The 22,010-nt window shown below is 41.8% G+C and overlaps 1 protein-coding gene across 1 annotated transcript in view; it reads right to left on the bottom strand.

The window, feature by feature from the left end:
• Positions 1-1,968: 1,968 nt before the first annotated feature.
• The window catches only part of TTLL11 (tubulin tyrosine ligase like 11), a 36,113-nt gene continuing 16,071 nt past the window's right edge, over positions 1,969-22,010 (bottom strand). Inside the window, exons 7-9 of the mRNA XM_058853854.1 lie at positions 9,098-9,325; positions 6,982-7,097; positions 1,969-5,070 (exon numbers count right to left, since the gene is read on the bottom strand). Of these exons, the coding sequence (XP_058709837.1) occupies positions 4,763-5,070; positions 6,982-7,097; positions 9,098-9,325 (652 nt within the window). The 3' untranslated portion in view covers positions 1,969-4,762. The remainder of the gene's footprint in view (positions 5,071-6,981; positions 7,098-9,097; positions 9,326-22,010) is intronic.

Raw genomic sequence — 22,010 nt, 5'->3', positions numbered from 1 at the left:
CCTCTAAGTTAAAAGCAGCCATTAGCTATTAGCAAACACCGCAGGCCTGTGGGCCAGGGTTATTCAATGTGATATGCTTGGGCATGCAAGGTAATAGGTTCCAGCTGAATACCATGTGATACAATCTCTTCAATGGGAGGTTAAATGAGGCTGAGACAGAGACCAGATGGATTTATCTGGGTAGCGCTGATGATTTTTTTGTGTGTGTGCTTAAGGTGAAGTGAAGGTAAGTAAGGCAGAAATAATCTGAGAGAAAAGCACGAGCTGGGCTGCGTGCGGTTGGGGAAGGGATAGCGGGAGGCTCGGGACCTCATCCTGCTGGAACAAACCAAGCGAGCCGGAGGATGCTCTCAAGGCAGTACAGATGGAAACAGCCAGAGAAAAATAAATACTTTATCAATTTCCCCTTATGGAGGAACAACCAGAGGGCAGAGCGAGACAAGTCAAGCATAGCTTGGCAGATGTAGACACCTCACTGCTGATACTTCAGAGGAAATTTGGAGCCCAAACACCACCTCTCATCCACCCAGGACATCTCCAGTGGGCAAAGGGACAGACCCCGTGTGCTGTCTCAGGCTGAGGTGGGGCAGCAGTGCCTGTCAGTGTGGCCAAAGGAGCGGCAGCTCCATGAGCAGTCAGTACCTGAGAAAATCAAGTGCTCAGCTTGTGCTTGAAGCAGCTTGTTCTTGCTCAGGTGGGCAGCAAGAGGGAGCAGGACCTCTGAGAAAGCAGAGGAAATCCTTCCCTGTGAGGGTGGGCAGGCACAGGGTGCCCAGAGCAGCTGTGGCTGTCCCGTCCCTGGAAGTGCCCAAGGCCAGGCTGGACAGGGCTTGGAGCAAGCTGGGATAGAGGAAGGTGTCCTTGCCCGTAACACTGAGTGTGATGAGATTCCCCCACACGGAGCTATACCATGCAGTGCTCCCTGCTCCAGAAGGTTCCAATTAACCTCCGCAATGACAGAGACGGGAGGTGGAACAAAGCACCAAGCGCAGCACGTACCAGTTCCTTCACACTCATCTCCACGGGCCACTGGCAGGGCTCAGTCCAGCGCAGTGAGGGGAAACCCTGGACCTTGCTGTCCTTATGAAACGCCCCACTTTACCCCAGGTAAAGTGACACCCGCTGGGAACCCTCGGCCCGGCCTGCCCCCTCCCTCACGGCCCCTTCCCGCCCTCACGGCCCCGCCGCCAGGAAGGTTCTGGAAATGCCGGGCTCTGACCACGCCCGGGACCCTCCTGGGGACATTTTCCTGCGCGGGGCTCTCCGGGAAGCCCACGGAGCTTCACCTGCTCCATCGGGAGGATCTGACCGAGGACTCATCACACGGTTCTGCTCGGTGAAACCGAAGGGCATCCCAGGCACTGGACGCCATCACGGCCCCGCAGGGCGGGAGAGTCCAGCCCTTCTCAAGCTGCAACCCCCGCACAGCCCTTTGAGATTCCCACATAGAGCGGTGCAGGAGCCACGCCCCGGCCAGCCCCAAAATCCCCGGTGAGCGGGCACCCAGCACAAGGAGGAGTGCACCTACCTGGGCAGGCTCCGGCTGGAGCGGGACGAGCTCCCTCCTCAGCGCCGGGCTCCAAACTCCGTCCCCGTGCCCTGAGGGCTCAGCCCGCTCCGGCCGCTCGCCCTGGGGACCGAGGGGGTACGGCTGGGCTGGGGTCTCCCAGCTGCTCATTAACTGGGTAATTAGCGAGCACCTGCCCCGCCCTTCCTTGTAAGGAATTAGCCACAGGTGTGCGGCAAGGGACGGGATCGGTGTGGGGTCTGTCCAATGTTCCAGAACGTTCGGCAGGGCTGACAGAGGACGAGGAGTGTCCGGAGCCCTGGGCAGATTTTGGTCACTTACCTGCAACTGCTTGATGAAGAAAACACAGAAGCGAACAGGAATCACTGAGCGAGTCTGGGCACATTCAGGCTGCACACAAGCCTGCAGGGAAGAGGGTTGAAATTCTGGACTCACTTGCCTCAGAATTTTGTTAGATGTTGTTTTATTCTGACTTCTACCAAGAGAGGAATACCAGACCTGGTGTGTCTGATAACAAGAAAGATTTCACTGGTATACAATATTCATATCATATATGTCATAAATAGAATCATGAGTGCAGTGCTGTGGTATTCTCTGAAGAGAATATATACAAAAGTGCTGTTAAAAATCCAACGCCTTTCCTGTATTGTTTCTTTAGCTAGAGAGGTACCTCAGGATTAACAGATTATCAGTGCATTAGCATTCATATCCTGGATAAAGTGTCTCTGGCCATTTGCATGGGCACAGACTGGTAACTTAAAGGCTCTATGAAATTGGATGCTAAATAATATTCAGAGGAAATTGAATTAGACAGGAGGGAAGAGAAATGTGACTGCCATTAAATCCCTAAAGTACATTCCTGGTTTATTCCCTCCACCCCCTGAGAATAATATGGCATTCAATTTTCCAATTATATAAATACATGAACACTGGATTACTAGAGCCAGATAATTGAATATTTTGACTATTCTACAAGGGACCCTTCATATTTGAAGTGGGAGATGAATAGGGCGTGCAGCATCAGCCTGTGGATGCACAAGCTATAAAAACCTCTATTAGATCCAGAGAGTATAAAGGTCTCCCATAGAGAGAGAGATCTTATCAGTGTTCAATATACAATAGTTAATTTATTCCACTGATACCAGGGTAAGTTATACAATTGCAAAACTGGGATATTTTGGGCCACACATCGTACTACTTCAAAGGTGCAAGGAAAGGCATTCGCAGTCATAGCATTTCAAATCCGACTCCTCTGTAACTCTGTCTTTACAGGACATCAATCATGAGATGAGAGGAACTGTAAGCTATTTTCCAGTAACACACTGCCAATCGCAAGACAAATGTCAGATGTCACAAAAGGAGAAGTAACCATTTTTCAACCTGTGAATGTCTTCAAATATATTACAATGAAAGTGTGAAAAAAATGACCCTTTCAGCTTCATTTGTTCTGACAGGTGCCAGACCTTGGAGTTCAGCATTTTATCTTCATACTGCAATAATCTTTACGACATTTGAACAAGGCTGAGGGCAGTGGCATTAGTTAGTCTACAATTGTCCTCTTATGTACAATACATAAAATTTCAAAGAGTCTGGCCATTGAACTAAAAAAGATCATCTACTCCTATTTTATTTGTGTTACAGAAAGAGGTAAGGAGAAGGGATGCCCACATCTGAGATTAACACATGCTGGGGACTAGTTTTGTGTGGGTTCAGCCTGACTTCTGCATTGCATTGCCATGCTGTTATTGCCACTTGGGAAAAACCCATTCTGCTTAAAACTGAAATCAGGAAAAAAACTCTACAAACATTCCCTGAAGTGAAAACTCACTAGATACTGTGTGTGCATTTAGTCCCTGACATGAAACAGGTGGACTCCCCCTCAGTGGCACAGCACATTTTGGGGGCACCAGCCACCAGAACATTTTGACATGGAGCTCAGGGAATGTTCTCCAACCCAAAGCTCAGTGTCCATCTTACAGCTTTGCCATTTCTGATAGCATGGAGGAAGCCAAGTCATCAACATTAAAGAGTAGAACACAGGAGGAAAATCAAGCTCAGATGTAGCCATTCATTATTGTAATAAATTTGAGACTACAAAGAATTTCACTCAACAGCCCTGAAGTTCCAAGTTATTCCTGTCCCAGCCAGTCCCATGTTCAGCTTAGCCCCCACAAGAAGTGTGTGATCATGGTTCATTTCCTGAAAAATAAGACTGCTCTGTACAACTCCAGCAGCACAGCTCAGCAGTTTTGACACAACATCCTTAGATTTAGTTCGTACAGAGTTACGCTGTTATTTAAGGGAAAAACAAAGAATATGTGCAAAGACACAAAAAAGATCTGCTCTAGATGTTACTGTAGGTCCCAAAAGGGTAACAAACATGCAAAAGACAAAAAATAAGCAAACCTAGGACACAGTTAGTTTAGGCTGAAGTCAGTGACAGAGTTGGTTCCACTGGAATTTAAAATAACCTCTTAGGCCTTTCACTGGACAGCTTTCTGCAGAAGCAGCACTGAATCCCTGAAGACAAAACCACCACTGGATTCACCAAACTTGACTTAAGAAAGTAAATCTTTTTCTGTGAATAAGTGTGAGCTTATTGGTTCTGTGGAAGCAAAAGGATAAACTGTTCTAGTTCTTCTTTAAAAAACTAACAGTACTTGTCATGGCAAAGACATGTACAAAGAAGTAGAAGCCAAAATATTATTTCAGTGTTTTAAGATTGACTTTAAAAAATAAGTACATAGACATTGACCAAATCTGTAGATTCCAACACGTACAGTCCAAGCCATGGAAAGAAGAGAGTCAAGGCCTGAAGTCTGACCACAAGTGTAATTCCAGATTTCTGTTTTCCAGTCTGGTATTTGGGACTGCAGTTCTTTCCTTGGTTTCTGTGACATGTCCTGTGCACATAAAGCAATGTAATTCCTTTGACACGAGTGTGCCTCAGTCAGTGCAGCCAATCCCATGATGCTGGTTATCATCCCCTGTGGTTTGGTCCTCTTCCACGCACTCGGGATGAATGCACAGTTTGTCACGGGATGTGCACTGTAAATCCCACAGAGAGGTGAAGAAATAGCCATTACCAGGGTCATTATGTGGAAATGGGAGGTTGCAGTAGACTTTTTTACAAGCTTAAACAAAAAATACAGCTGAAATAAATAGTTGTCACTATGAAATGAAGGGATTGCAGCACCTGTCTCTCCTCCAGCAGTACACGTACCTGGCTGGGGATTAGCTCCCAGCTCTGTCGCGGCACATGAGCGCCCTTAGCTGTGATGATTTCTGTAATGTGAACACCTGGGGGCCGTGGGGCCGAGGGGGGCTGGTGCAGCCGGGGCCAGGCGTGGCCCCCGTGGCTGGCAGGGCCCCGTGGCGCCCGGCGAGGCCGCAGCCCCACACCAGGCGCTTGTCGCGCAGGGCAGCCAGGCGGCACTCGCAGAAATCGATCAGCGACTCCACCTGCTCGTGCAGCGGCAGTGACTTGTACTTCTTCTGGGCCAGGCAGAAGAAAGCTTCCACAAAGGCTTGCAGACACATTCCTGCAAGGAAAAGGTGCACACAGGAGATTGGGAGTGAGGCATTTCTAGCAGCCTGCATATTCCTTAGGGATAATACTATCTCTTGTTTCTCGTGGCAGCAAGGCCAAATGGGTGTGTGATGGGTGTGAACACAATCATGCTGTTCACATCTTTTCATTTAAATGACAGCCATCTGGAATGCTCAGAAAGCAAAGAAATTGTCTGTCCTTCATAGACCAAAAGCCAAGGTTTGATTTGTGTCACACTCATTGGGTGTTTCAGGGCACAGTAAGCCCAGGCTGGGTTACAGATGGGTGACATTCTCTAGCACTGAGGCAGCTCCTGGCTTTGCAGACCTCAGCCTGGAATCCACAGGCAAAGTGGTACAGCAAGAACCCATTTCAGGGGTTTATCACACCATTTACTTGATGTAGTATTAGCCTTGATTTCTGCTGCCAAAATTATTAAGTTGAAATCCAATGAGACACACAGTAATATACTGAGCATCAAGGAAAACAATCCAGCTGGAGAGAAAAACAAATTTAGGTCGGCAGCTGAATGGAGTCTCTTCAACCCTGTATTTTCAGAGATGGATCTGACCCAAAAGTTCACACCAGTGTGTTATTTCAGTCTGTAGCACTATGGAGGTAACCCCATTACCAAGTATCACCTTAGCAAGACGTGAGTTTATTTGCAGCACTATTTCCCTCCTGCACAGCCAGTACCAGGTATGAACCCTTTTGAAGGTGAAGAGGCCATTCTTTCAGTCATACCCAGCAACTCCACAAGAGTTGTTTCCACTGAATGAAAAACAAACAGCTGAAGAGTGCAGTTCCAAAAAATGTCTCTACTATAATACAACTCCTCTGCCCCTTTCCACACAAAAGTCCCCTGCAGAAGCCCCATGCTGCAGGGGAGACTCTTCAGCTGCTGTTCCATCACATCTCACTAACAGCACATTACCAGAGCCAAAGGGAAGAGGAGCTGAGTATTAACACTAATTATTGTATTTAAAACCTTGAAGTAATACCTACTCAAATTCTTAATTAAGAAGCCAGACCCCAACTGGTTGTGCAGAAGCCACAATCTCTCCCAGTTTGAACATACACTTATAAGAAGATTATTTTAGGACGAGATATTGAAAGGTTTGGGGTTTTTAACTGTGTTGGCTTATTGATGCTGTAGGAAAGGCACCTTTTCAAAATATGACAATTACATTCTGAAGGATAATTTCTCTCAACTAAGGCTGCAGCTGGGGTCGTTTACGATCTTGGCTGTAAAACAGCTTGCAAAGGAATTGTTGAGTTATCTGAAAGCAGCAGCTGCCGGCTCAGTAAATTATTTTATCAGTCACAGTGAGCTGCAGGCAGGGAAAGCACCTCTGGTAGCACACACACACTCTCCCCAGAAGTGACACTCATGTGAAGCATATTATGAAAAAAGTTAGAAGCTGTTTTAGAACAACAGAATCTTGCTTGTCTTGGTTATAGCTGGGAGTGGGCCAAACATAAAGCCAACAGAATCAGGTGGATAGTTTGTGTTTTAACACCTAAAAAGCACCTGGTTCATTGACACCATACAAAAATCTCTTTGTTTTTGAAAGCCTGAAGATTCAGTTGCATGTCTGTTATTTTTCCTGGTGAAATTCTACCAGCCAACCACGTAAGTGATTTATACCCAGCCTGAAATGCTAAATGCAAATACTCAAATTTTATATAGCTGTGAAGCTGAGGTGACCCTCATGTACCTAAAGTAATACTACCCTGAAGGGTAACTGCCACAGCACTAACCAGCAGAATTGGTTGTGTATGTGCATGCCTCAGGTGTACATGGCTTCTTCCCATTTCTATTAAATGTCTGAGGTGTACCTGAGCAACTAAAATTGAAAAAAATAACCCCAAAAGTCAGATTTCATAGTTTTTGAATACAAACCTGGGTTTCCTGATTCCTTGTGGTCAATGCCCATGCTGTTCCACCTCCTTGTGATATCAATATATAGGATGTCTACAGCAGCCATTGAAAAATTGCTGTTACTCAGTTTGCAGTTTCTGTTAAAAAGAAACAAAATAAAGAAGAGATTATCATTACATCCAAACTCCCAAGATAGGAAAAATTCTGCAAGGGCAACTTGCAGAAGAAAAGTTTACCTATGTCATGTGTAACATGCTCAGTCAAATGAAACACACACAGCAGAGAGCAAACCAACCAGCATTCATTAAGTGCTCCTATCTGAATGGAACAGGCCCAAACCCAGAATATTTCAATTAAAAATATGACCTGACTGTTACACAGAGCTTTCTCCCAGGGTATTGCCAGTACTCTGAGGCTGTAAGAGAACAGAATTAATTGGTACACGGCAAAACCCACCACAAATCTGCACAGACTATCTGCACGAGGCAGAGTTTGCACAGAGAAATACCCTTTTATTTGTCTGTCTGATCCTGTTTGGAAAGGGCTGGAGGAAGCTTTCAGGCACAGCCTTGCTTCTCCATGCCTCAACACCAACAGGATTTACCCTCATGGTACTGAACACAGCAGGGGAAGCAGCTCTGGATGCAGCTCAGGATGTGGAGCTGGGGCTTTGTGTGGTCCGAGTCCGCAGTGCAGTGTTGATCATGGATGGGAACAGGCCCTGTGTCCAGGATTTCCAGATGTCTGGCAGCCTGGCTGCCACCACTGCACATGCCAAAGAGCTAGCCAAAATTTCTCACCAAAAGAAAGAAAGAAAGAAACAAACCCAAACCAAAAAAACACCAAAAAAACCCCCACTTCAAACTTGGATAATTGAAGCAAATCTCACTCTTTAGTAATCTCAACACAGCTCCCTTAAAATAGAGTAAGGCCTCACCTAGATGGCCCAAAAATTCCCAGGCAGCATTCAAGCAAGGACTAGAGACACAGTTTCCCTTTAAGCTACTTTTTTAGAATGAAGAAAATATTAAAGAACAGATTTTGATGAGCCAAATGAGAATTTGGGCTTTGCAAGCACTTGCCCACACACAAATCCCACTTGTGTACCATTTTATTCCTGAAAAGTGATACAACACACAGAAACCTGACCTTCCTTTTGAAATGAACAGCAATGACAGCTCTTCAAAAATGAGCCTTATAGCTGCTATAGATGCTCTGAGAGAAAATAAACAAAAATATCTGCCAGTATTAAAAAGTTTAATTTAACATGCATTAAGAAGCTGCAAATGCTATGTCATTGAGATATGGCAAGTTATCTGAATATTCTTAAAAGCAAACATTGGCATTTATTTTGTGTTCCTCTGACAAGTGCCAAAATAAGGCTGGATTAAACTACAAAAAATACAGAACTGGATGCAATCCTGTGCTGGTCTGTGGATAGAGCAGATGCCTTCAGACATTTTCTATATATCGTAATTTCTATAAACCAAGTTGTTTTATATTCATTCCTGAATGCTAAATGCATCTGCATAGAAACAGGATCTGTGTTTTAAGAGTACATCTGCTGCTGCTGCTCATTTCTTTTGTCATAGTCAATGAAAGACAGAAAATGAGGTATTTGTACCATGACTAGAACAGATATAGGCATAAAAAACAATGAAAAAAACAAAACCCTCCTAAATAAAAAGTATGTGAAAAAATAAATTGAGTTCCTTGACATTGCAAGGTGCAATTTCACAATGCAAATCCTCCTTGCACGGTGCATCAGGAACTGGCATTTGGGAATCCTTCCTGCGGCCTGGGGCGGCCAGTGGTGCCCCCACAGCCGACAGAATCACATCAAGTGACCCAATTTCAGTTGTCACATCCTCACAATGATATTTCTACCATTTACCAGGAACGTGACATGTTGACGAAGACGGCAAATTGTATCTGCCAAAGTATCGCTGATCTGCTGTCAAATAAAGACCCAAGTTTGTCCCAGACACAAATTCATAGGTCAGGTATTTCAGGAGCTTGGAATGATGAAAACAGATCTATTTTAGAACAGAACAGGCAGTGGCTCCATGCTGGAAGGCATCCCAAAGCCTGCAAGCCGAGGGTGTACCACTCCCAGGGCCAGCTTTACCCCACTGACCTTATGAAGGTGCGGAACCCCGTTGGGCCCAGCTTGGTGGTCCCTTTGACCCCCAGGAAGCGGATGAAGAGCGCGGCCACCCTGTCCACGAGGCGCAGGTAGCTGAACTGCTTGGCGTACTTGGGGAACACCTGCTTGAGGCACAGCGAGGGCAGAGCAGCCTCGGGGCTCGGGGGAGCGTCCGGCAGCTCCTCGCTCGCTCCCGGCGCCGGCTCCAAGCTCTGGCACCTGCAGCACAGAACGGCAGAGGGGTCAGCTTGGAAAGACCTCAGAGCTCCTCCCATCCAGCCCCTCCATGGGGACAAATCCCACAGACCAGGGTGCTCCTGGACACCAAACCACTGCTGTTGGGGTGGCACTGCCACCCTGTAGTTTACAAAGCACCTGGCCTTCTAAGACTATTGCTGCAAAATGTTAAAATAATTATATTATTTTGTATCCACACTTCTATTCGTTGAGGTTGAATGTCTATAAATGTGACCAATGTTTTTATAAAAGCCTAAAAAGTCTTTAAAATTAGGTAGTACTTTGATAATGTTCTTCTTTGCTGCAGATAGTAAAGTAGGAAAATAATGGTATTTTTGTCATTAGTTAAGTAAAGCTTAAAGTTATTAGTTTTATTCTTTCTCATGTAAGATGGGATGGTGGTGTCACTGCTGTTGAACACCTGTCAAAAGAGCAAGAGTATGTACAGCCAAGAAACAACTAGCACACAGGCTTCTATTTTTAATCTTAAAAGGTCTGTTCATGAATTTAAAAATTCAAATCTTCAGCCAGTTGAACCAGACCTTGACCAAATGTGAAACCTTGTACTCAGCAGAGAGGAGGTTGTGCTGTTTGTAATACAACTCTCATTTTAATGATGCCTGGAAGCCACAAACCCTTTCTCATTCTAAATTCAACAGTGTTTTGGATTGTACATTATTCATTCATCATTAATGTTTTTAGTTAAAAAAATATAAAGCTTTACTTTAAAAGGCGCAAGCAGAGTTGAGGATATTTCATTTTTTATAGCAAACACTAAAGTGACTATTACAGGGATCAGCTTCAGAGCTCTGAATCCTGGCCCAGTGCTCTCCAAGCGAGGCTGGAGCCGTGTCCATCCACCCAGCTCCCTGAAACAGGCTGGGAACAACATCTCCTCCTCTGCAAACCTGCAGCTCCTTCACAAGCCACACCTCTTCCCTGCTGAACAGCAGTCCCTGGAATTTCTGATGAAGTCCTTTAAAAGAGGGTTTTTTTCAGACCTTCATTTTTCAACCTCCATCCTCCACAGCAATGAGAAATGTCACAGAGAGAACACCCAAACCAGAGCCAGTGCTCTGGATACATCATCACTGCTGAGAGCTACAGAAGACTCTGTCTCTCTGGCTGAGGGAAAATGGACACAAATTATTAAAATATCTCTGGTTTGGTTTAGGGTCATAAAAATAAATTATTTTGGTCAAAGAAAATATATTCTTGGATGCAATAAGGCAGAGGCTCTAAACTACCACCTAGAATTTCCTGCATCCCCTCCCTTCTAAGGAGAAAAGCCTACAGCTGTCTTGGAGGTCATGGATAAAACTCAGAACCAGCATCCCATTTCAAACTTTTACTGAGAGAGCTCTTAAATCCATACTTCTTATTAGAAAAGTATTTTAAAATTAAAACCAGCAGTTTTTTGAATGCTACTGCATGTGTCATTCCCTTCCACTTATACACTGGGAACATCTGTAAAATATTTAAATCAGAACAAGAAAACTTAATTTAGTCTTTATTGTCAAATGTTGTACTTCCATTTGGTAAAAAAGAAAAAAAGGGAATATACTTCTTAGTTTGCTTTTCCAGGTTAGGACTTTTATAAAGTTTAATGATTTGTTTTCATTTTTTAGTTCCCCCACAAGATTTCCTTACTTTTCCTTTTTTAAAACACTAGAGCCCAATTAATATGATCACACAACTTGAATTGCAGTGAAAGATATATTTTGCACTTCTATTAAAACTCAGACTTTCCAAAGCCAACCTGCACAAGGGCTTGTCTGTGTCTGCACTATGAATTGATCCATGGACCTGCCTATTCTGCACACTCACCTTCCCTGATTTACACTGCTGTATTCAGGGTACAATTCTCCACTGCTGCCGCAGACACTGCCTCAATAAAAGTTTATTTTCTGTATTATTCACACACCTGTGTGCCCCCACCTCAGTGTGGTCTCAACATGGCTAATTAAGACAAACTGCCTGGGCAGGTCCATACAGCCAAGTGTGCTGCCTATAAATACAGAATTTTACTGTGGTTGCATATTTTCCAAGGAAAAGGTGTAGAGACCATTTTTTCCTCAGCACTCACACAAACTGCACTCCTTGCCATGCCCCATTTCGTGTTCCCTGCCAGTGCCACGTCATGAGGGGCTGAACTCCCCAAGGGTCACCAGTCAAAGACCAGGATCAGCAGCTTCCTCAGAGCAGAGCAGAAAGAAAGGAAAAGGAGGAAAAAAAACAGCAGAGAGAAGGAGAGATGATGGCAAGAGTGCAGGAGGAAGCAGCTACAAAGAGCAGAAATGCAGCTCCAAGCCCAGCAACAGTGAAAACATGAGGGGGATTTTCATCTCCGTTCTACCTTTAGTGCAGCAGTCAACTGGAAAATACCAAAGTACTCATTTTTGTAATCTCACCTGTCATAGAATCACAGGATGGTTTGGGCTGGAAGGCACCTTAAAGCCCATCCAGGTCCATCCATGGGCTGGGAGACTTTCCACTGTCCCAGGCTGCTCCCAGCCCTGTCCAGCCTGGCCTGGGACTCTTGCAGAGATCCAGGAGCAGCCACAGGGATCCTGAGGCCCTGCAAACCTCATGGATTCAGCAGAGACCTGCGGTGGGGAAGGGACCAGGAACTCCAGAGAACCCTGCCCAGGTCCCCTCCATTAGCTCCTCTCCCACAGGATTTCCAACAGCCCAAGGGGAGGAGAAGAAAGCTGAGCCCTACTCTTTAAAGCTGCTCGTTAGAATTAATTGTTTTGACTGACACAGCTGAGTCAGGCAAATGAATGAAAGGTCAAATATAAGGTAATGCTTATGCTGCCACACAGAAAAAAAGCAAAGCTTCATTTACATACTAATGTCTGACCTCAATACATTAGTTTCTCTAATTCTGCAGCTTATGAAAGATCACTCTTTAGAAATGATCAACTGTGGTGCAGCTTTAAAAAAATTTAAATTTTAATAAAGCTTATGGAAATGACATCTAAGACTACTTATCTTTTATACATGATTACTAATTTATTAATGTTTCCTCCATCTATGTTTTATTCCTTTCTTTCTGACCAGCGTTAATCTTCATGCAAATACAAGTTGCTAAGGGACAAACAAATTTGCAACTACTAATTAACGGCTTCAAAATTTGCAGCATTTTGTACACTTGTATATAAAATTTAGCTGTCAAATTCAGAGTAAAATGGGGTAAGAATCACAATATTAATATTTCCAAAAATGCTTACTTGATGTATTTTACATTTAGGGCATTGCTAGAAGTATAAATTAAGCAATTTCAGTATCAGCTTACAACTGCTTACCTAATAAAAGAAAATATTATGTTCTGGATTCTGAAGCTATAATTATTCCCTCAGCTGAACCTCTATTCTCCAAGCAAGGACTATGTTAACATAGTTAGAAGCAGAGACTATTTTGCATGACAAATCTATCTATCTACCCATTTATCAGCACAGAATATGGACCTCCCAAAGAACAGGTGAGTGTTTGCACCTGGAGCGTGTAGGAAGGAAATATATTTGTGTGCTCATTCACAGAAATAAATCATTTAGGAAACTAAGGCCAAGCCAGAGCAGTGTGTCTGCATTATCAACCATTCATGAATTTGCTTTTATGAACTAATCCCATTACTTTTATTATCACAGAGACTTCCAGTACTCCCAGCATGTCATAGCATGCAGTTTCATGGTTTGCCTGCATGTTGTGTGAGTAATCAGCTTTTGTTTTGTTCTGGCCACTCGTGAGTGTCATTTGAAAAAAATGAATATTCATCCCCTCTTTCCCCTCTGGCAAAGTAAAAAAAAACATAAATAGCACAAGAATTTCCACCTTTCAAAACAATAATACAGTTGCAGAAAAATAGAAGTGCTAAAAGAATTGTTACCCACAGAGAAAGAGATTTTTGACATTATGTTAGAAAAATTATGGCTCTTACATAGAGTTTATTCAACACTTTGGAGAATGCTTTGAGGCAGGCAAAGCAACCCCAGTAAAGAGTCCATATTTCAAAGAGCAGGATCAATCATATTATTGATAATCACCATGGTGCTGGCAGACAATGAACTTCTGATCACACCAAATACATTTTGAAAACACAGCAGCTGTCCTGTCTCTGGGAAGCAGAAAAAGCTGAAAGCAGAATTTCCATCTCTCTCTGAGATAGAAAAAAACCCAACCCTTTATCTCAGTTAAAGAAATAAAATGGCTAAATAATCACCTCACTTAGATTTTGAACTTCACCTGCAGCTTCCATGGTGTCCCTGTGGAACGGTGAAAGACATGGAGCATGTGCACTGCTTATTTCGCAGAGCTGGCAAACACATTTTAGGTGAATCCATGGGTAAAATGTACTCCATAGCTTTGCCATTTGCTTAAGAAAACCACAATAATTTATTAGACTGTTGGAAGAGTGGAGCCCAAGCCCCTGCAGCCTGTCAGCAGCCATCACAGCAGCTCTCACCCACAGCATCCTCTCCATTCCTGTCCCTGGAGTGCTGTTTGTTTGCCACAGCCATCAGTCCCCTTTCTGAGAAGGATGGTTCACTGCCTCTTCAGATTGATGGATTTATTATAAAAATAAACACTTCTCATTAAAGATTAAATAGCTTTTGGCAGAAAACAGAAGACTGGAAAGTTTGCTGCCTTCACACAGTGTTAATGAGTGTTTCCAAGATGTAGAAACTTGGCATGGATCCTGCTCTGCTCCACACCAGGGACACAAAGCCATGGATGAGAACATTACCGACGTTTTCATTTCATATGCAGAGAAGTCTAGAGCTGTGGTTTGAATTCTATAGCCCTCTCTAATTCATAATGTAAATAATTAAAGGCGAAATGCATCTGAGGAGTCTCAGGTGCTGAAAAAACCCAGCTATTTCCTAATTATTAATTGAGATTCTGTACTTTCAACTTTCTCCTCTTAAGAATAATGGTGGTATCATTTTGTACTCACTATAGATTTATTACTCTTAATGTAACACAAGCAGTGAATGCTTATGTTATTACCTGTCAGCTATGAGTGCAGCAGAAAATATGGCATTACTGTAATGAAATAATGGGTAAGCAATGCAAATCCTGCATCCAAAGACTTTGTTCCACTGTAGCAAAAATTATTACAGAACAAAGATCATTAAATATAGTCCCAAATACTTTATTTTCTGTGGAGGTAGCTGTTATTATTCCTAGTAGATTTATTTGTGTTCACTATTTGCTTTCAAGGTACTTATGTGCCTCATTATTTCTCCAGAGTTTCTTTTGTTTCTTTAGAAAAGCGTGCCTGAAAAATAATAATGCAGGATAGTGCAAAGGCAAACCAGCTGTAAAGCCCAGGAATCCACTGAAATTAGACCACCAAGTGTTTTACAGTAGAAAAAAAAAAAAAAAAAAAAAAAAACCCCAGGATATTTCTTCCCATGTGGAAATTATTCTTAGAAAGCAGTTATGCTTATGCTGGGACAGAAAAGGAGCTTTTCCCTGTCATCCAAGGGAGCAGAATGCAGCAGTGCAATTGCATTTTATCAGCCTTAATCCTCCTATTAAAGCAGGTGAATTCTCATACACAAAATAACACTCCTGATGATTACACTGCTATTAAGTCATGTGACTTCATGCTTTCATTTTGTGGCAACTGGGTGCTAGGCAGTTTTATTGCTTTCTCAGTGTTTCAGAGACTAGAGACCAATTATTACTTAAAAATAAGCCAATCATCTCTCTCGCTCAAAGATGACTTGCAGCAGAAGTTAAATTATAGAGAACATCACTGCCCCCAATACATTAATTTCTGTCACTCTGTCACTGTAAAAATTTACAGCAGATATAATCTCTTTGAAGGGGGATCAAGTCATAGAAAGTACGAGCCTAGTTTTAAATAGAATTTTAATTTTAATGAAAGCTTCAGGGAATGATGTTTATGCTGCTTATCTTTCATACCTGGTGATTAAGTTAATTTATACTTAATGGAAGAGGATATTTCTAATCCCCAGACAGGCTCAACATCTGTCTGTGACTATGTTTTTGGAAGCCTTAAGCTGCTTGTGATTGATGTAATAAAACCAGGATCCTGCAGAACTGACACCTGAAGGATATCTGTAAGAGGGAAAATGTTATTTTTCTGCTCAATGCCTCTGCTTAAGTCAAACCAAAATCCAAGCACTTAATATTGCTGTCCCTTAAAAACCTGGTTTGCTCTCCCTCACTATTATTAGAGTATGAACAGGGCAATAAACAAACAGTTCTCAAATATGTTTATGATCCAATATTCACTCAATATGTGCAGTGCCTGAGACACGTAACTTTCTGATGGCTTGAAGCTAATGAGAATAATAAACCTCCTGTGAAAAAAATCTGTGAAATAGTCTCCATTTTTCCTTCACTTCTCATTCCATGTCTATTTAAAAATAAATATTAGCAGAAATAAATGTTTGCACTTATCACATAATTATAACAGGAAAAAAAAGTCTTGAAATGCAAACATCTTGCCAGAAAAAGATAACATTTTCAACTTTTTCCCAAGAAATCACAGTAGTTTCAAAGAAAAAGAAATAGGTATTTCCAGCTGTCATTTATATTCATGTTATTTTAAATTCTAATTCTTACAAGGCACCTGAACAGAAGAACTTTGCACTGGTGTTCAGGGATGTAATCCATGTGTGCTCATTCATTTATTCCATTTCTCTGTCAGCTATTACAAGCCTGTGATGTGGCCCAGGAGCCCCACTCCAAGGAGTGATTTGTTTCTTTCCTTAGTGAGGTGATGCACCTCAGCCTGCCCTTGGCTGATCAATTGGTTCTAACATCTTCTAGGCTGCATGAAATCTGATTTTTTGAAATCAATTTGTTCATGGGTTGTGCCATTCCTGAGAGAACACAAAGTACACACCACGACTCGGGAGTCACATGAGGAACTGGAAGATGGAACTGGAGACCAAGACAAAGCATTCAAGTTAAACTCAAAGCATTTATGCAAAACTATCACAGTTGGCTGTAGTTTTAGTTACACATAACGAAGAGATTGTAAAGATGTCAAGGAGACAGAAATAAGACATTTTAATACCATATACACATAGCCCTGCTGTACATACAGACAAAAATACATACTATGTAACTACTATTTCTGGTTGTAGTATATACCTGTACACTTATGCTATGAAAACTATCTGGTGGGAAGCAATTCAGTATAAAAGAGATTACAGAAAATTAGAAGTTATCGGAGTTTACATTACAGAGCAACTGGGAAAATTGATTTAAAGGCAGAGTTGCTTCTATGCAGCACAAACACTCAAGAAGGTGAAAGGGAAAAATGTCAAATTAAATACACATATATCTTTCACTTTAGACAAGGAAATTAAGCTAATATTCTGAAAATCAAATTTCATTCAAGAAGCATTTAACCGCTTCTTAGATTAGTAATGGAAATTGTGCATATACAAAAGCCAGGAAAAAACTCTACAGTCAAAGAGTGCAGCTGAATCACTGCTCCTGCAGTAAGATACCATCCAAAAACTAGATTATGTTAGCAAGCCACAGGCTACATAGAGGTGAAGATGATTTTGCTGGTGATAGCAGAAACTCAGCTCAAATGATTAACATATTGAAGTGTCAGGAAAAAACACTTTGCACTGAAACCTAACTATTAATGTCCTTGCCTGTATGAACACAAAAATTCAGTGAACCCCCCTAGACAGGGAAGGCACACACAGATGTTGCCTTTAAGAGAGGGAAAAAAAGTGGTTTTAACTTCAAGCTACAACAGCTTTCTTGTATTGAAAATCAAAGAGGAAATTACAGGGGGTGGAACAAGATGATCTCGAAGGTCCCTTCCAGCAGAAGGCTGACTCCACCAAAGACTTATATAAACACTTCAGTACTTGATGAATAAGGTCAGAATTGCTATTGTTTTATATTCCATCCAATGCAACTTGAGCACATTTCTGACCATATTTAACCTGAATCTTCACTGGTTTCAGATGAAGCTTCCCGTCAGCAACGCCCGGATACAGCAAACATCTGCATGCAACACAGCTCCCAGGGATGCTTTGAAGTCCTGCTGACTTTATGGTTTAAAAAACAAAGCAAAGCAACACAAAGCAGCTTACTTTGTTAGAAGTGAGTAAAAGCAGGAGCAGACAGCAGAGGAGTTCCAAGATCCACGTGGCAGTTTGGGAAGGAGGCTCAGAGAGCAGAGCTGAGCCATCGGCTGCCGCTCCTCTTGCCTCAGTCAGAGCTGCTGGGTCGGTGCTGAGGGACACAAACTGCATCTAAACCTGCCTGAAACCAGCTTCTCCTACCATCAAGACTCACTGACAACGAGACTCTCATCAAATCAAATCACTGAATCCAGAGGTGTATTTAGACCTGCTGCCTCCATGTTCATTTTGATGGCATGTGGAAAGAGATGAAGCAGCCACCCCTTTATTCCTGACCTCCCTTCTTTTTGGGCAAACCTTGGAGGTTACAGCAACTCTTGGGGCTGCACTACAAAACAAGAGGAAAGTGATATTTTCTCTTTTCTCTGTATTTTATCACAAAGGCTTTCTTTTTGTGTAACAATCATTGTAAGATGGGAAAAATATTTTTAAAAATACCCTTCTTAATGATCAACTTAAAATCTAATATGGTGTGAATATCTAAGAGATGTAATTACTACAGCATGTTTTGATACATTCAAATGTTTAGAAAGTTCAGGTTATATGGAGACACTTGTGACAGGTCACATTCCTTAGTTTATCTCCATTCCTTCCTCTACTGCTCACGAGAGAGAAAAAAGAAATAAAAGAGATGTCAATAAAAACTAATTAGATTAGCTGCATCTCAAAGCACTGTGATTCAAGTCTAATTGGCCAAAGTAGTCTCCATTCCCAATTTGATAGCACAGACCCAGAGCTGGGCTCACCCCAGAGCCAGGGGCACTGCACACACCAATTACTGCTAAAGCACACCATGGGTTTGGGCCAATTAATTCCACAGTGCTGAAAATGAAACCTTTTCAAATCCTGCAACCCATATCAGTTCTTGTCCATTAAAATTTCCAAATGAGCTGGGCCTGTCATCAGCTCACTTGCTCAGTACATTGTAAGCACTTCCAGCTGTCCCTCAATATGGGGTCATTGCAAGAGATTCAGGATAAGACTGAATTCACTCTTTACGTGCAAGTTAAAGTACAGCCTGTCCAGTCAAGATGTGAGTGCTTAGAATACAATGTGTGAGCAAACACAAACCTGCCTGCAAAACTGGACTGTGAATAACAGCACTTTTTGCAGTGGTGAAGGCTAAAATAGGAATAATCATGAATTAATCTGCATCTATGCAAGGAATATGGTTTTAGCTATTTTCAAAGAAATATTATTACCCATTATTACCCATTTTAAGTCAATTAAAACATTTCAGATTTTATTTCAGATTATAGCCACTTAGTAATTAAAAGATCTATCATCAGATTTAATTATCTTTTCTGTGTTGGGACTTCTGCCACAGCAAATTCAAATTTTTTGCCAGTGTTCTGCCCTGAGAGTCATATTTTCTGTTGTTGTAATACTACATAAGTGGCTCTTAAAACCAAAGTAGAACTATTCTGTCAGTCAAGCATTACCAGATCCTTCCCTTTATGGAGGGACATCTCACACTGCAGTTCATAGAATTTCCAATAGGGCCTGTCCTAATCAATAGGAGAAAGGTTAAATGCTCTTAAGGATGTAGCAGATAAATAATTGGAAAAACAAGAACAGAGAGCAAGGACCAAGATAGCACAACATTTGCATCATAAAACTGAAGAGAGTCATTGAGGCAAGATCTTCTTCAGCAGGATGGGAAATAGCAGTAGAAATAAATACTCTCAACTACAGAAAAACAGAGTTAACATTTCAGTAATCTGAACTGAAGGAACATTGACAAACATCACATTTAAAAGTCTCTCTCACATGTCTAACTCATCAAAAGCTGCCTGGGCTAATGTAACAGACACGAATTGATAGTGGAGCTGGCAGATTGCCTGATGAAGGACTAAACCAGAAAGCCCTCTAGGAAAGAGAAAGGGGCTAATTCAGTGTGCTTCCAGAGGGCTTTGGCAGAATGAGCCTGAATATGAACGTTGGGTCATTTTGAGTGATGGAGAAAAGAATTGTGTCAGCCTCCAAAATGAACCAGAGGAGAAAGATCAATCTCAAGAAAGCCACATATATGAGTATTTCTCAGGCAGAAATCAGGCTTGGAGTGAAGAGGTGGTGCTTCAGAGGCATTTGAATAGCTGCAAACCTGAGCAGACTTGCAAGGGATGCAGGAATCAACTGAAAGCTCCAGCAGTCAGCTCATAAAGTCAATTAGCAAACAGAAACCCAAACACTGATACTTCCATAGCTGGGTTTATTACATGCTTATTTTGATAGGCACTAAACTCACTCCATATAATGCAAAAGGCACTGACAGCCCTGAGTAATGAATCCCTGAGGAACATAATACAGTTGCTCACAGCAGTGGAAACTAAGATACATTACAGCCAGCCTGAAGAACAGTCATTATTTTCTGATCAGTGATAGCTGCAGCACCAGCATTCCCCCATCCAGCCTCTCCACATGTCTGTGCACAGAGTTTCTGACCCTCTTCAACCACCCCTGTCACACAATCATAACCTTACAATGCAGATAGTGAGATAAACACAGTAATAAATGGCAAGAATGACTTTATCATCAACAAAATCTAGGCTAATCATACTCTTGAGACATCTCTGCACAGCGTATTTTCATTTTTCCATTAAACATGACTCTAACATCAGGGGAGGCTATAAAACTGAAGAAAAATATCTGGAAAATAAATGGAATACAGCTGAACAGGTGATTTCCTGACTTTCCTTAATAAAGTACAAAAATGCTCCTCAACATCAAGAAATTAAAAACAGCATTAGGATTTGGAAAATGTCTTTGGAACACAGAAAAGAATGACCAGAAATTAATTCATGTTTTCATTAAATACAGATCCCATTCTCCTCCTAGAAACTATTCACTTTTTCCTCTGTCATAGAAAGGAATCATTTCAAGAGCAAAAATTGTGTAACCAACACAGTGGAAAGAATTAACCATCTTGTTTTGTGCAAGAAAAGAGGAAGATCTTTTGTGTAGCAAATTCTACAAAACCTTGTTTTGACTGAGTATCTTCCTAACACCAAAAGAATAAAATAAAAAAGTCAGTCTGACAGACATTAATATTTTCAGAACACTCTCAGAGTGACATTAGCCAATGTTTGCATGCTGATCTTGCAAAAAATTTGAGAGCAACCACATTGGGGTTCTTCCTGCTCAGGAAATTAGTTAATCATATTTGACATTTGCTAGAGCCACAGGACCCAGAGAAGAGAATTGTACCTGACATGTTTTAAAAAGGAAAAAAATAATCAGAACATCACAAATAAATTTCAAGGCTGGTTTCAAATGGAAAAAAGCACTGCAGTGGCATGTACAGAGAATAGCACCCAAGAAAAGATAAACTAGCAATGAAACAGCGAGGGCGTGATAGGCAATAAACCAAAAGCATTCAGTTTGGAGGGCACAAGGAATTGATTGTTTTTGTAACAGCCATAGATTAAATTACATTTCATTTCCAAAGTGTTTCAATTCTTTCTTCTGTCAATGGCTATTTCGGAGCTGAATAGAAGTCATTATATTACTTAGGGGGCTGCACCTTCATCATCTCTAGCAAGGAAAAAGCAGATTTTATTCCATGAGCAACTCATATTTCTAATGACACGCATGCCATAACGCTATGATTTCTTTATCAAAAGAATAAAATGGTTCTTTTCTGTCTTGAAACATGTAAGAAACTAGGCATGGAAATGCAAGAGATCACATTAGGACACAGAGTAAACAACAGCAACCAAAATACAAAGGAGTCCTTATTGCTGGATTAATTAGCATTAATAAACTAGGACATAAATATTTTGGACAGGACAGGAAAGTGGATCATTAGCATTTCTCAGATGATATAAATGTTCTTCCTATAACGTGCTGAGCAGTCCTTCTCCAAATGATCCTCCCAGCTTGCCTTTATACCTCCAAACATCTGACATCCAGTGGAGAATACACAGCATTTACATGAGACTGAGACTCCTTTTTGCTCCTCCAATCTAATGCAATTTGAGGAAGAATAAATTGCTAATAATTAAACAAACAGTGAAACGAGAACCTTTTTACTACTATCAAGATTCCAAATTAGGCACAGAAAAATAGAAGTTTGCAAAGCCTTTTGAAATGGATTTTCTGTTGGAGGCACAACATACACAATGATTTGCATCAGTGATTATCTTAATTAAACTGCTGTTTACATAAGTAACGTTGATTTACTTTACATGTTGTTCAGTGTCATTAGACCATTCATTTAATTGTGCAAATTTCCTTTAGCTGAAGCCTTCTCCCACCTTCAGCAGTCTGTGAACAGCACCTCTGTTGTAAGGAGTGAATCCAGAGCAAGTTTAATAATTACTACACAAGCTTCAGACAAGTTTCAGTCACACAAATCACTGGGTTAGCTCCAGCATGTCAATGGGCTGGATGTTTGCCATCATCTACTCAAGCCTTAAAATCCATGAGAACAGCACTGCCACACAGACAGAGCAAAGATCAGTACCTTCCATGATATTTTATTCAATGTTTGAATTTCTTAATGATGAGCAAAACTT

This window comes from Poecile atricapillus, chromosome 20 (assembly GCF_030490865.1).
Source record: "Poecile atricapillus isolate bPoeAtr1 chromosome 20, bPoeAtr1.hap1, whole genome shotgun sequence".
Lineage (NCBI taxonomy): Eukaryota > Metazoa > Chordata > Aves > Passeriformes > Paridae > Poecile > Poecile atricapillus.
Note: the sequence above shows the minus strand (reverse complement) of the source record. Positions and strands in the feature narration are given on the sequence as shown.